The sequence below is a fragment of the Adiantum capillus-veneris genome, chromosome 28, assembly GCF_014529385.1.
Source record: "Adiantum capillus-veneris isolate H3 chromosome 28, ASM1452938v2, whole genome shotgun sequence".
NCBI lineage: Eukaryota > Viridiplantae > Streptophyta > Polypodiopsida > Polypodiales > Pteridaceae > Adiantum > Adiantum capillus-veneris.
In genome coordinates, this window is record NC_140958.1 from 128318980 (window position 1) to 128335135 (window position 16156).

Genomic DNA, 16156 nt, shown 5'->3' on the forward strand with positions numbered 1-16156 from the left:
CAACTATATCATCAATCCTAAGTATTGGAAACCTGTTCTTGATGGTGATCTTGTTGAAAGCTCTGTAGTCAATGCACATTCTCCAAGATCTATCTTCCTTCAAAACTAGAAACACTAGTGAACAAAAAGGCGGTGTACTAGGTTGAACCCTTTTCGAGAAGTTCTTTTACTTGGTTCATTATTTCCTCATTCTGTGACTGCTTTGCTCACTCTATAAGTTGGCTGGTCTGGTGGCGTACTGCCAGGTATCAAATCAATTGTATGATCTTTAGGTCTCTCAGGAAGTAGAAACAATCCGCTTGAGCTTGCAAAAATTCTTAGCGTCTTGTTGACAAATTTGATGCCAACGTCTAAAAACGAGCACGGACGTGCAACAAAGGCACTAGCACCCAAAGTTGGGCTACAAGGTTGGGGTTTATTAAGCTTATTAGTAACCTTGACAAAGTTAGCAAATTGTATACAAACTTGCCCTGCTAATTTATGTTTCCTGTCTGCTACACGCAATGTACCTGATTGTTCCTTTCTCGCAAGCTCTATCAGACTCTCTGACAACCCCCTTCCCCAGATTCCAGAAATCTACGAGAAGTCTACGCTCGTCAAATTCTAAAAAGACCTCAATGGCATAAGTAAACTCACCACCAATTCAATTTATCTCCCTTTTGAGAGCCACATGGCCCTGTTCATACCTTGCCAGTTAATTGGCCGTGTACATAACTTGCCCGCTCCCCTGTGGGAATAACCCTCAAGCTTGGCCTTGGGAAATTAACCCCTCGCCACTTACCTAGTATTGATTTTAAAATTTCCGTCTCTTAAAGTTATTTTAAGTTCTCCATCTTTTAACATATACAAACAACAATAAGCTCTTCTAAAGCTAAGGGGACTCTATGCCAATGCTAGAGTAGCCTCATCCTATGACTCAAATATAAACCCTGTAGCAGCCTCTTCCCAATGGAGAGAGTATCACAATCCAAAGAGTAGGTGACACAAGAACAATAGCTCTAAGAGAGCCTTAGCTTCCTACCTCTTTCCATAACAAACAGCTGTGAATGGAGCTGAGTGTATATCGTTTATCCTACAGCCCCTATAAGACATTATAAAAAAATTCTTTCTTCCTTCTCTCACTCTCTCAAGCAAGCAAAGTTGGGATTACTTTGCAGATGGCAGTCATGAGACAAATAAAATCTCTGAAAGGGACTTTAGTGTGGATATCAGATGAGGTCACCCCAATCCAGCTCAAGTACAAATCCACAGAATTAGGAATATTTAGAGGGGGCAGAAAGAATGGAAAGTGGGCAGTCTACAGAGGAGGGAAAACAATCATTTGAGACTTCATCACCACACCCCCTAAATAATGCCACACCACCCCCCTCTGTACTTTCGTGACATGTTTTTATTACTCTCATATATGAGGAGAGTGATACTTGACCACTTGTATTTCATGGCTCACCTTGTTAAAGAGCCTTTGAAGCATAGTTTGGTTTCTTGCCATTATGGCACAACCCCGACTGGAATGTACAAGCATTGGCGCATTGGTCAAGTTCGGCTTCCAAAGTACATTAACAATCTTTCTTTCTTTCTCAGTGTGCAAAAAAACCAGGCTAGGCTTTACCTTTATTCATTACCGAGTGGCATTTCAAACTGATAAAGTGGTCTAATTCAAAACAGAAATATAGCAACCAAAACACTAGGGGCTTGATAATGTGAGAAACACCCATGTGTCCTACATAAAACAGCCTTTAAAAAAAGGGGATCCTATTTGAAAATGTTCACTTAAGAAAGAACAGTGACAAAGGAAAAGGCTAGAATAAACAAACAGTAAGGCACAGGCATAAGGAGTCATGGGAAGCCTCAAAGCAGCACCTGAGTCTCCATGAGCAACCTTTCCATGTCGAAATTATCCTCCTTCCCTTTCTCAACATCCTCTTCTTTTATTTCTTGACACATTTCAGTCACTCTTCTCCAAAAAAAAAGTAACGCAGCTTGTTATTGCACAAACAGAGTGCAAAAACGAAGAAATACAAAATTTTCTTTAGTAAACAAAAGTTTCTTGGTTCATGTCCATTTTAATCAAGTCATCCACTTCAGCCAGAATTGGAATGCATAGTATTGGTTGTCATGTATCATACAATGGGTTGACCAATCGTATTTTCCTCATTTTATTTGATTGAAAACAAATGCATCAAGGCATTAGGTACTGATTGTGATTTGTCTGATCTAAGTTTAAAATTTTAGTAGTACCTGTTTGTGTCATTCTTCTGCTCTAAGTTCAGAGTTTTTGTTTCATTAACTGTTGAGCAATCCGTGCCAGAGGGGGCTACACAGTGGTAATAGTTGAACAGAAAACAGGCTGATTATTAACTTTCTTGTGAATTAGATCGAAACAAACCATTCACATTTTAGGCATGTCATTACTTATTCTTTAAAGAGTGCAGGATGATTAACTTTCCCACCTAGAACCTGCGACAATACAATGTACCCTCCACAAGGCTTTTCTTTTCCTGCAACCATCTCTGCCAATAAAAAAGTCAACAGAATCGTTACCCTTCAAAACCCCTAATTCTCATAAAACAGCCTTGACATAAACCCGACACCACCGAGACAACTGAGGACATCTAAACATTGCAGTAGGAAAGAGCAAACGCATTAATATTTCAAGAGCCTGGTGTGATTTGTGAGAAATCATGCTAGCACATAAAATACACCTTAAGTAAGATCGTCCAGAATCACAAAAAAATTTGTTTATTTTTTCCATTGATTTCTTGTATTGAAAATAGGATAAACTTTCAAGTTTCTCCGCTGCAAATTATAGCACTGCTTTGCTATTACAATGTTCCAGTCTCATTTTGTCCCCCATAAATACATATGAACACTCCTCATTTTGTGGCTCAGTTGACTTTAGGAATCCTCAAATGAGAATGAAGATGGTCTCTATCTGCCCCTCAAATGGTAATGAGGACCTTCTTATAACCTCAAGCATTACCAAGACTAAAAAGGGACAAGTAGGCACTCTATTCTGACGAGTAGGCTTTCTATTCTAAATTATGTATGGATATTTAAATATCAATTACACAATGGCTCCATGCTATGTCAAGAAAAGACTAACTACTGACAATTTTGAGATCTCACGGATTATTTAAGGAACGTTTCTCGGATATAGCAGAATGCACACCTGGCAACTAACAAGAAGAGTTAGCTCTTCTTAAAAGAGAGTAACTCTGAGATTTGTCAGCCAATTGTGACTAGAAAAGTGCTCTAGACAAGTTGTATTGTGATCATAGATACTATTATATAGAATCCTTTTTGAAGGGGCGTTGGCTCAGTAAATCTAACCCTTAGCTTGTGTCACCTTTCATTATTGACAGTGGCATTACGTGTTTGATTGGAAAAAGTCATTAGCTCATTTCCATTTCAATAAAAATAATCATTGGAATAAAAATAAAGGGGTCACAACAAATTTTGTCACAAAACCCCTTTAGAAGACAGTTTTCAACAATTTTTTTATTTTAACCATGAAAATATAGATTCACATTCTTACTCTTATGAGCTATGGAAGCATAAACAAGGCATTGTAAGTGTCATCAACTCAATGCCTCAATTGATTTACAAACAAAGACAATGCAGAAAATGCCGCTCATCTTGGAGCCGAGCCTAAGGATGTGGGACCACAAATGGATGCAGTGTTGGCCGCACAAGGGTATGAAGTCACCGTAACACCTCTCCTTGGCAAGCTCTTCTTGCACCATCAAGGTTACATAGGGCACAAAGATTTCCATATCATGCCACTTGAGGGGCATGATGTGTTTTTGGGGATGCCTTCACAGCGCAAGAATGATGTAGTGGTTTAGGCGAAGGCTAGAAAGCTCCAATTAGACTATCAAAGGCAAACGTGTATTGCTTGATGTAAAAGTAAAGGACAAGTCAATCTCTCTTGTATCGTCTTTGGCCATTTCAAAATTAATAAAACAAGTCTTTTTGCTTACTCAATCTTTCTAAAACCTAAGAGGATTCAAGCTTTTCAGAGTTAAGGGTCATAACGTCAATATTTTCTTCAAATTCATGCCAATTGTTTCTCAAAGGGTTTACCAGGTGAGCTACCTCCAAAAAGACCAGAAGATCACACAATTGATCTAATTCCACGAAGGACCCCTCCAACCCAACCACCTTACATAGTAAAACGAGCTCAACAAGAAGAAATTATGAGCCAAGTCATCGATCTTTTAGAGAAAGGCTTGATCTAACACATGATATACTTGATAGATTTCAGGGTTCTACTTGTTTCGATCAAATTGATCTTAAGAGTGGCTATTGGACTGACATAAAAACGCGTTTCGGCCCTCTGAAACCCCGAAACGCCAAAACGGCCAAAACGTTTCGGTGAAACGGGCAAAACGAGTCGACTTTTTTTTTTTTGGCCCCCTTTTGACTAGTTGACCTTAAACCCACCCATTTGTGGATTTTTAAAGCCAGGCCGCCTCACAAAATTGATACCTTGTTTACTCGTGACTCAAGTCTCACATCCAAATTTGGTATTTCACATGTTTTGACAGGTAAATTTATATGTATATTCAATGTATAATTATAGATACATACATGTAAAATGAAACATGTGTTTCGCTTTCTTTGAGCCCCGAAACGAAACGTTTCAGAAACCTCGCAACCCCAAAACGCACGAAAACCCGAAAGTTTCATGTCACACTAGCTATCATCAGATTGGGATCACTCCTGTAGATGTATACAAGACCGCGTTAAGACCCTCTTTTCAATTGTACGAGTTTTTGGTGATGCCTTTTGGTCACACAAAAGCTCCTGCAACGTTCAATAGGATGATAGACAAAAGATCTTTCAAGAGCATAGACAATATGTGGGTACCTTTTTCTACGACATCATTGTTTTCTCCAAGACCAAAAAGAAGAGCATACAGAACATTTGACACGAGTATTTAGAGCATTGCACGAATACATATTAGTGATCAACGGAAAGAAGAGAGAGTTCTTTTTGAGAAAGATACACTTCTTGGGACACATTGTTTATGCATATCCTCTGGTTGCACACAGCATGATCATCAGTATTCCCTTCAGAATCCATCAGATTCAGTTAGGGGAATTTTCCAGTGCATTTAGCCTATTTTACCTATTTTTGGTATTTTCACTTATTATTTTTAAGTGACTTTCCAACAAAAGTAGGTAGGGCAATTTTGCTAAGTTAATATAGAAGCAAACCCAAGTTAGCACTTTCTGGCAGAAGCAGCAGCAATAGCACATGCTCAACAGACACCTTCTCAGCAAAACCCCAGCAGTACCCCTAGCGTTTTTCATCTCCATCAGCACCTCCCTCAACCTTGGGCGTTTTCAGCTTTGCAGACATCGCCACACTCCAGAACCTCAACGTTTTCATCAGCAGATACAGGACAGCCCTAGCGTTTCCTATTTCCAGCCCATTGGCAGCAGGAGGTCAGCAATTTACTAACGCTAGGACAGCAGGCCAGCGTTTTTGGTTTTCAGCCCTTATCGCTGCAGAAGGACAGCGTTTTCAGCCCTATGGAACAGCAGTAGAATCAGCCCTAGTTGGATGCAGAAGAACCTCCATTTTCAGCCATAAAAACGCAGCCAAAACAGTCATTTTCAGCCACCCAAAACAGCCCAAAGATTAGGAGATTTTCAGCAGTTAGAAGACCACAGATTTCAGCCCTAAAGTTGTCGTCGTCATCACCGTCGTCGTCACCGGCATAGTCCCAGATTGCATCAGTCCATTGCATCGTCATTGTACCAAATTGTGCAATCATAAGTAGACCATTCTCGCCGACGAGAGTGGGGCCTTCGGAGGAGCGTTTTACAACGTCTCTGGTGTCGTATCTCTCTTCTCACTCTATCTCTCAGTCTCATACACTTGCACGCACAGTGTCAATTCACTTTGTTTGTGATCATAACACTTTCCATTAAGCACGGAAGGCTCTACCTTCCATAAGAACAAAAGGAACCTTGAGCACAGTTCGGAGCACTCATCTTGAGCAAAGCGCAAACAATCATTCCGATGCACCTAACATTGGTATCAGAGCTTTGGCAGTGTTTTGTATCACTCAAGGAAAGAACCACAAGATTTTTTTTTTGCTTGTTGAGGTCACACGAACCAAAGTTCGCTTGGGCATGTCGATTCCTAATCGTGTTTTGTTGAAGAGTGACAAGAATCCCAAGAAAGAAGGGCTTGTCCAGCCTCCCCTTGTATCTCTTTTCACTCATTGAGAGCGGACCGTGCACTACTTAGCGGCCGGCCAATCAACGTGAGGTGGAAAAAAGCAACCTTGGTGTGAGCGCAAGGCCGCTAAGGGGTGCGCCCGCAGAAAGGAGTAGAACTCGGGTGAAGAGAAGATCCTTCTTAACGCAATTTGCAAGCGAAAGAAAACCTCAAGAACCTCAAGAACCAAGACCCGCAAGAACCCAAGTTCCTCGTGAACTTAAGAACCCAAGACCCTCAAGAACCCAAGTTCCTCGTGAACTTAAGAACCCACAAGAACCCACGATTGCAGAATGATCATCACTCGAAGCGGAATGGATACTTCGCTTGGAGGTGATTCGCATGAGAGAGGCGAAGAAGAATTTTCCCCACCAGGAGGTTTTTCTGACCCTTCCCCATCTACGACAAGGATTGCACTAACTCCTATGGAGGCTTTCGACAAGAGGATGATGGACAGGAAGTTAGAAAGCGAAGCAAGAAATGCCGCAAGAATGGCAGCCATAGCGCGTGAGCACGAGCAAGCACGCTTGGAAGCCAAAGAACGACAAGCCAAATTGGATCCTGCATTCAACGAAATAAAAGCAGCAATGGAACGCAGACACGCAGAAGACGAAGCAGAAAGACAAGCAGCGAACAAAGCAAGACAAGCAGAATTTGATCGCGAGATCAAAGCAAGAAGGGAAGAGTTCTTGCGACTCTTTTCTCAAGCTCAGGCACAGATGCCAGAGATTCGGGAAAAGGAGACTCTCTCAGTCTCTTCTTCTCCAAAGCATGACACACACAATTTGAATGATTATGAGAAGCATGATGGTTTGAATGATAATGATTTGCATGATGGTTTGGATGACAAAGATAAGCATGATGATTTGCATGACCAAGATGTGATTTCTCACAAGCATGATGAGTTGCATGAAGATGATGTGATTGTTCACAAGGATGATGTGTTAGTGGATTTCTAGCGAAGCTAACCTCGTTGTAGATTCGATCAAGTCCGAAGAACCGATCTTGGCTTTCGAGTCGAGGTCCAAAGAACCCCCACAAGACGATTCGATCATTCAGGAAGAACCGATCTTGTCTCTCGAGCCTAGGTCCATAGAACCCTCACAGGAAGTCGCATGATTGATACGCACGCATTGTTCGAGTGTTTCATTCGTGATCGTTTCTTGTATTTTAGTCCGGGTCTTTATGTGATCCCTTTTCCTAGGCATGACATATTGTACGTTGAGCACGTTTCACTCATGAATGAGCACGAATGTATGCGGATTTTTCATGAAAAGCTGAAAAGTATGCATTCAAGGAAGTCACATTCCATGTCTCTTCCTTGGCATGAACATTCGTAGAACGAGCACATGAAAGTATGAGCACCAAGCATGCGCATTTCCGTTGTGAATTGCCACAGTTGATTGCTCTAGATCATAAGAGAAAGATTCGATCTCATTGTTTGCATGTGTTTGATGAACGGGTTGTCACTCCGTCTCTATGTTTATCTACATTGCATACACAGTCTTTAGCAAAGACAAGATTTTTTCCACTCACTTTACATGGAATAGGTATGTTCATGGTTTTGTGTTGGAAGTGGTTTCAGGAATTTTCAGTCATGGAGATTCTTGAAGAAGAAAGAAGCATGACTCTCAACTGAAGCATCGAAGGAAACACATCAGACTTTGTGTCGCTTTTGGCGTGGCCCAAAGAAGCAAGCGTTGCAGACCTTTATGAAGTTCAAGTACCGCACGACCCACACATCAGAGTGGGCCGGCGAAGAGTCCCTTCCAAGATTCCGGATGCTATTAGCGATCTCCCTCGACGCCATACAGTTCGATACCAGTACCTCACTTTGAAAAGGAGGGGATGTCACGTGACACATCCAACCCTATGCGTCCGTGGACAAGCTACAGCATGATCAAGGTTCAGTCAGTCCAGTCAGTCTAGATTTAGAAGTGATCTGGCACTTTTGTGAGTCTATTCGTAGACCGTGCATGCCCAGTCACTTAGCATAGATGCATATCCTCTGGTTGCACACAGCATGATCATCAGTATTCCCTTCAAAATCCATCAAATTCAGTTAGGGGAATTTTCCAATGTATTTAGCCTATTTTCCCTATTTTTGGTATTTTCACTTATTATTTTTAAGTGACTTTCCAACAAAAGTAGGTAGGGCAATTTTGCTAAGTTAATATATAAGCAAACCCAAGTTAGCACTTTCTGGCAGAAGAGGCAGCAGTAGCACATGCTCAACAGGCACCTTCTCAACAGAACCCCAGCAGTATCCCTAGCGTTTTTCATCTCCATTAGCACCTCCCTCAACCTTGGGCGTTTTCAGCTTTGCAGACATCGCCACACTCCAGAACCTCAACGTTTTCATCAGCAGATACAGGACAGCCCTAGCGTTTCCTGTTTCCAACCCATCGACAGCAGGAGGTCAGCAATTTACTAACGCTAGGACAGCAGGCCAGCGTTTTTGGTTGTAGCGCGGATAATGTGTCGTGCTCTCTACAGTGTGGGTGCCCCTCAGTGCAATGTGCGTGACAATCTCACTCAAACGAGTGGAAACTCCCTCAAACAGAATGAAACACAGAAACAATGGATAACAACAGAGACACAACAGTGGACTAGAACATGTGGACTCGACTAGCTCAAAGAACTATGTACAGACTCTGGCGTGGCAGCACACTCAGCTCCAACCCAGGACTCACAGGTAAAAATGGGGGTGTCGAGGCTCAGATGTGCAGGGATGGTGAAGCAGTGCTCTGTGTAAGACTCACTACCTCGACGATGACCCGACTATCTATAAAAGATAATGATAATGACCCAACGGCTACTACTCATAGATACAATCATAAAGAGCCACCAACGGCTCATAAATGTCAACCAGCTAAGTGTGACCTGGCCACATGTCCACTAGGCCACCATCCGTATCCCTGCCACGTGTCACTGCCCAGAGTGTCCGTCCAGTGTGAACAGACCAGACCAACTGTACTAATTGTAACTGTGTCCTGTGAAAGTGACATTGTAGCCTGCTACAGGTTGCCCGCCACAAGACTGGTCACCGTCTCGATGAGCCAAAACTGAATGAAACTGCAAAAGTAACTATATGTATAATGAAAGGTGGGGCAAGAGCACAGTCCTGTCACCCAAGGGAAAGTGTCGTCGCCACTGCTGCTCCAGAAGTATCCGGATCAGGAGGGGAGTCATCAGATTGATTGTGTGACGATGCGGTTGCTGGACTGTGCTCTGCATAACCTGGCTTCCTGTGGTTGTAGCAGCCATCTGCTGCACAGCGGATGAAAGCACCTGCCTTGAAGTGAACTCCGGACGCCTAGTAACACAACCATGGCGGTGTGCACCAACAACACCGTCACAGCAAGAAACACTCTTGCTCTGCATGTGTGGCATCTGGACCTAAGACCCCTGCTGAGTAAAGTACTGGAACTGGGGCTGTGAGTAGAGTCCCATGAACTGCTGAGAGGGCTGAGAGGGACCTGCTGGGTAGTGTCCCATGAACTGCTGAGAGGGACCTGCTGGGTAGTGTCCCATGAACTGCTGAGAGGGCTGAGAGGGACCTGCTGGTGTTGCAAAGCCTGCTAGATTCTGGACCTGTATCCTTGGCCTAGTCCATCCATATCCCATAGGAGCCTGGGTAGGCCTGTTACCATACATAAGCATTTCTTGAAATCCCTGCACCTGTGCTTTTAGGTCATCAATAATCCTTGACTTTATCTTCAATGCTTGCTGTAATGCAAAAATCGTTGCATCTCGATCTGCGATGGTACTCTCGGCAACTCGCAGAGATCCCTCCATAGCTACGTATGTGGCGGAGTGATGCTGGTGCGTTGCAGCTAGCTGCTCTGCGCCTAGCTCGATGGTGGCAATAGCAGCTCTGGAGTCCTGAAGTAACTTCTCTGAAAGCTGAAACAAAGAAGTGGAGTCGGTCCTACCTGAAGATCCCTCAGATGCATGTGATGCTGGACGACGCACCTGTGGCACAGCCGGCGAGCTAGAAGGAGGTACAGTTGGTGTAGTAGGTGCCTCTGAGATTGTTGTTGTAGGTGGAGAGATAGATATGTTGACCAGTGTATGAGTGAAGATGGGAGAAGAAGGAAGAGGATCCTGTATGGGTGAAGTGACCATCCTGTCCTGAGGAGCGGCAGTAGACACTGGTGCCGGCACAGCAAAACCAGGGGTAGAAGTAGACGTATGACGCTGAAGATGTACCCTGGTCTGCTGGCTCTCAGAAACTGGCAAGGAGAGTAGAGACTTCACTATATCCTTCACCACTTTCGCCTTGATCTTATTTTTCTTGGTGACTGTGGGGTCAACCTGCATGCTCACGGTTTTCCTTTTCTCTTTCGAGGTTCCCTACTCCTCATCCACTTCATTTGGGTTAATAGGTATGTTTATGACCCATGCCAAGAGAGGTGCCGCAAAACATTTAAAACTTAACTGCACAGACTGCACTTGGGCCCGAAATCTTTTAGCCCTAGTCTGCAAAGAGCTGAAGAGAATCTGGTGGAATCCACAAGGGATAGTGTGGATTAAACAGTATAGCTCGTCGCAGTGGGAGAAGGTAGTGAGAAGATCAGTTTTTTCCTTGTCTTCTTTGGCATCTCGAGCCAGAAAGCAATACCTGAAGATTGCGAGAAGCCGTCTGTTTCGCTCATAATCCGGGTGATCCGAACTCAATAGCTCTTGACATGCTTGAATTGTCGCATCCTTGGACAGCAAAGAGAAAGTGCGAGTAGTAGACTTCACAGCTGGAAAGTTGGTCATACCCATGGCATGGCCAAGCCTTGTAGCTGTTAGCTTGTGGCCCCGGACCTTTGGAAAGTCTTTCAACAGTTGATGTATCATCTCTGCTGGAACCGTATCAGGTAAATCTGCATCAGCCAATGCTGTGAGGCCCAGAGCCCGTAGCTGAGCAGTCGAAAGCACCTCACTGAGAGATGGTCGAGGTTGCTGCATATAAAAGTTTAATGAGAATGCTGTGCGATTTTTCGAAGAAGCAGGCCTCTTGATTTCATGAGCGATGATTGGCTACTTTTCTTTCTTTTGAGCCACTTTTGAATGTTCCTCCTGATCACTGGAAGCACCTGACTCGGAATTTACATCTGAATCATCAAATGCTACTGAGTCTGCTTTGTAGCTCTCATCACTTGGGTCACTGGAGGTAAAGTCATCTATGCCATGGCTGCTGCTTGCAGATACTTCCTCTGCTTCGCTCTCTGATTCTGCAACCAGAGCTTTCCTCTTCTTCAACTCTACCTTTCTCTTGCTACTTCCTTCTGGCTATTTCTCCTCTTGCTTGCTACCTCCTGCCATGGTGAGGTCGGGTGGATGACAAAACAGTGAGCAGTTGAGTAGACCAAGTGATGGAAAAGCGCGAGGAGTAGTCAGATGCAGACCAAGGCGGAGTATAGAAATGATTTGGGATTAGGCTAGGCAGAGGCTGGACAGAAGGGGATCTGGGGCGATTTAGGGTGGGAGCTTAACTGGAAATACCTTAGTGCTAATGTCAAATAACACTGATGATAGAACAATTAGAGAAAGAGTGATTGAATTGTAAGAAGTTGAAGACAATACCCAATTATCGAGACTGAGTTGGAAATGATACTTCAGACTGAAAGATGGAAACTTCTACAAACCTAGCAGAGATTGCGACATAACAGAACTCTCATTCTGGTAGTGGAAAGGTAGTTGGGATGAGAGAGATGGGATATTTGAACCAACATATGGCGAAATCCTGCAGATTTCTTACTCAGAGTAATAGCACTTGATTTTGGAGCCATTTACCAGAGGCAGTGGGACACCTTCTAGAGTGACTAACTGGACTGCCCCCTATGGTAAAATCTCTTCCACCACACGAAGGGCCCTTGCCAAGCTCGAACCAACTTCTTTGCTTTTTTCAAATATTTTGCCTGATAGAGTAGCACCAGTGTGCCTTGCGTTATTTTCGGCTTTCTGAGGTGGCGATCATGCCACACTTTACGACGAAGTTGCTCCGCTTGCAGAGCGTGAGAAGCTAAACGGCGGTTTTCATCCAATAAGGTAAGACGGGATATAGAAGCAGCTTCCATGCCCCAACTTGCACGCACACTGCCCACCCTAGGGGATCCGGAGTTGAACTCAAATGGAGCTATGGCCTCCAAACCGAAAGCGAGTTGAAAAGGCGTGTGATTCGTTGTTGCTTTGAAAGATGTGCGGTATGCCCAAAGAGTGCTGTGCACAGCCTGAGCCCACGATGCTGGATGGAGATGACATGCTTTCCGCAGGAGGGCGATTAGAACCTTGTTGGTGCTCTCGGCCTGCCCATTGGCTCTAGGGTAATAAGAGCACAACTTGCGGTGAAAAATCTTGTAATTGGCCAGCAAAGTTGAGATCATGTCATTGACAAAATGACTGCCCCTATCACTGGTGATCTCTAAGGGACATCCAAATCTGCATAAAATAATTTCATATAAAAATTTGGCTATTGTATTGCCAGTGCAATCTACTGTCGCTAGTACCTCCGCCCAGTTTGTTGCATAGTCTGTACCCACTAGCAGATATTTGCGATTACCTGGTTGAGCCGGGGGATATATATTGGACACACAAAGTCCAAGCCCCATCTCTCAAAAGGTAGCCACGCCATCGAGACCTGCAGAGGACGGTTGGATTGCTTACTTGGCTTCGGCCCACAGCGTTGGCACACATCACAAACCTTAGAATATGCTATTGCATCCTTAAAAACGTAGGGCCACCATAGACCACTTTGTAGAATCTTCTGGGCGGTGATGTGACCAGGGTAATGGCCACCAGTGGGACCATTGTGGGCATCCTCCAGAATATGCTCCACCTCATGAGGCGAGACACAACGCTTCAGAACACCATCTGGTCCCGATTTGTAGAGCTGGCCCCCAATCAGAGTAAAAGGCCTGCACTTCAACAGCAATCTCCTCTTCTGCAGTGGAGATGCCTTCTCTGGGTACAGCCCAGTAGATAGAAAATGTAAGACCTCGCCATACCATTCCGGTGTTGTATCTATTTTAAAAAGACTGCTATCTGGAAAGTCATCCGCAATCCCGGTAGCTTCTTCACCTATGTGAATGCAAGAGAGGTGGTCAGCCATTACATGATGCTTACCAGGACGGAGTACCACTTCAAAATCAAACTCTTGGAATAGGAGGAGCCATCGCCATACTCGACCTGCGACCTGTGGCTTATTAAGAGATAGCGCAAGGCATGGTGATCAGTAATAATTGTGAAGTGGACCCCTAGCAAATAGTGACGAAATTTTTGTAGAGCATACACTATAGCCAAACCTTCCCTCTCTGTGGTGCTATAGTTGCGCTCTGCTTTGTGAGCAGGCGACTTGCATAATGTACAGGGCGATCCAAGTTTAACTCTTTGCTAGGCTGAGTCAGCACAGCACCCACAGCCAGCAGACTGGCATCTATATGCACATGAAAAGGTAGGGACCAAATCGGGGCAACTAGAATAGGCGCTTCAGTGAGGCGTTTTTTGAGGTATGCAAATGCTTCAACCTCGGGTGTTGACCACTGGAAGGGAACAACAACACTGGTGAGCCGGGTCAATGTTTGAGCCACCTCTGCATACATACGGATAAACTTGCGATGATAGCCAGTGTGGCCCACAAAGCTCTGAACACCTTTGGGATTTATGGGAGGAGGCAACTTCAAGATGGCCACTATCTTCTATGGGTCACGTGCTAAACCTTGAGCAGACACCACATGGCCCAACAGTGTGCCCTCGGTGACCAAAAAATGACACTTATTCGGATTGAGCTTCAACCGTGCCTCTCTGCACCTGAGGAAGACTGCAGAGAGCTGAGCAAGATGCTCCTTTAGATTTTCTATTGGGGTCGAACATTGAGCACCCTTCTCGAACATTGAGCACCCGACAAGGTGGAAAAGTCATCCATGAATATACGAAGGTGATCAGTAAGCAGAGGACAAAAGATGAGATATACTATGCGATTGAAAGAAGGCGGTGCATTTTTAAGCCCAAAAGACATTCTAGTGTAGATAAAAATACCCGAGGGAGTCACAAAAGCTGTTTTGATTTGGTCGTCAGGATGTATGCCTAACTGATTGTAGCCGTTGAACCCGTCCATAAAACTATACAGTACATGGCCAGCAACATCTTCGAGGACTCTCTCAGTGAAAGGTGTCGGAAATCCATCCGGGATTGTGACCTTATTCAGAGCCCGGTAGTCGACGCAAACTCGAATTTTGTTGGACTGCTTCTTTGGGGCAATAACCATAGGGGACAACCATTCTAAGTGCTCTACTGGTATAATAATACCTGCTTCTTGCATTTTTTCCAACTCGATTTTGACTGCTTCTGCATACTTGGGATTCAGTTTGTAAGCCCGTCCTCTGACCGGCTTAGCCCCCTCAACCAGAGGAATTGTGTGGACTCCTAGCTCTGCTGGGATTCCTTCCAAATCGTGGTAAGACCAGGCAAACACATCCTTGAAAGAGCGCACGAAAGAGATTACCAGGTCGAGTAGAGCGGGGTGATCCAATAACCAAGTAGCTAACAAGATGGGCTGATGGTTGTCAGGGCCGCCTAGGTTGACCTCTCTGACTGGGTCTGGCGGTGCAGTGGGTGAGGCTGCGTCAGGGAGAGAAGATTGTGCCGCCTCTGTGAGCTTCTGGACATTATGAGTTGGCGTCTGATCGATGTTGAAATCAGCATACTCTTCCTGCAACCATCCTGATGGAAGCTCTGCGAATGTAAAGCCTCAGATACCTCAAAGTGCTCCGGCATGGATGGAGAGTCAGATGTAGTAGAGGCTAAGGAAGGAGCTAGGGTGTTGGCCAACTCTTGCAAGGGAGACTTTTTCCCCCTTCTATGGTGGGTTATAGGCTCACCCAGCCCGACAGTTTCCACCAAGGGACCCTCTGAACGATGGTCACCAGAGACCGGTCCACTTGGTTCTGGCGCACTTGGCTGACTGGGATTATTGGCTTCAGGTGTAGCTTCAGGTGTAGGATCAGGAGGAGAGGGTGAATCTGTTGGCAAAGGTTGAAGAGAGACTACATAGCATGGCATCGAAGAGGTAGCTTCCAACCACTACAATAAGTCTTCATCGGACCCATCGGGAGGGACCGGCTGCTCCAAGTCAGGGTTGGACTCTACTGACAAAGAGCTATGCTGAACGACCGGATCCATACCTCCTTCGAGACGAATTTGTTGCATTGGAGAGCTAGGAGTATGAATCCACATGGCGTCGTTTCCCCAGTCGTGAAGTGCTTTCGTATGTCGCAACCATGGCCTACCAATCAGCAAGGGATAACCTCCCTCTACCTGGGGAAGATTAACTACCACAAAATCCAAGTTAAAAGTGAAATCCTGTACCTTCAGAGGCACCTTGTCGACTATGCCCACTGGGTAGACTGTTCTCTGATCGGCCAATGTAACAGTGAAAGGAGCAGGTTAGGTAGGCTTTAGACCTAAGGCCATCATAGTGAATTCGGGCATCAAATTGATTCCAAATCCACCATCAACGATGACGCCGGATAGCTGGTGCCCAAGAATAGATACAGTGAGACGAGGACTTTTATAATCGGTGAGGGAAGAAGTTGGATAGGAAATCAAATAAGACTTTGAGGGCTGTACAGGGAGGTGCCCGCCACTAGGCCCAGCCCCCGGGTACAGAGACTGAATGACTGACAGGGTGTCACTACTAAGTGTTGCGTCGAGCCTTAGCATGTCGTATAATGACACCTGCTGAAAAGTATTTTTCAAGATCGCTTCTGCTATGGGCTTGTCGCCTTCAAACTGGGCTCCCTTTGGGACCTTAATCCGTTCCAAGTCAACCACTGCTTCCAAGAAGGCTCCATCAATGTCAAATAACAGGGAAGTTGGTTTGCTCTAAGCAACTTTGAAGGACTCGTCCTTTGGGTCAGGTAGACCAGATTGAGGA

At 44.8% G+C, this 16156-nt stretch overlaps 1 protein-coding gene across 9 annotated transcripts in view; it reads right to left on the reverse strand.

The window, feature by feature from the left end:
* LOC147421294 (uncharacterized) overlaps positions 1-16156 on the reverse strand; it is a 115014-nt gene that overhangs the window by 81908 nt on the left and 16950 nt on the right. For 6 of the 9 annotated variants that reach the window (XR_015186956.1, XR_015186957.1, XM_086504320.1 and 3 more), the window contains exons 2-4: positions 2451-2510; positions 2239-2314; positions 1861-1954 (exon numbers count right to left, since the gene is read on the reverse strand). The exons of 1 other annotated variant lie outside the window; for it this stretch is intronic. Coding sequence is in view for 6 of the 8 variants with exons in the window: in XM_086504320.1 (XP_086360446.1) it covers positions 1861-1954; positions 2239-2314; positions 2451-2510 (230 nt within the window). In the remaining 2 variants the exon portion in view is untranslated. The remainder of the gene's footprint in view (positions 1-1860; positions 1955-2238; positions 2315-2450; positions 2511-16156) is intronic. 2 more of the 9 variants (XM_086504323.1, XM_086504324.1) reach the window with 2 other exon arrangements.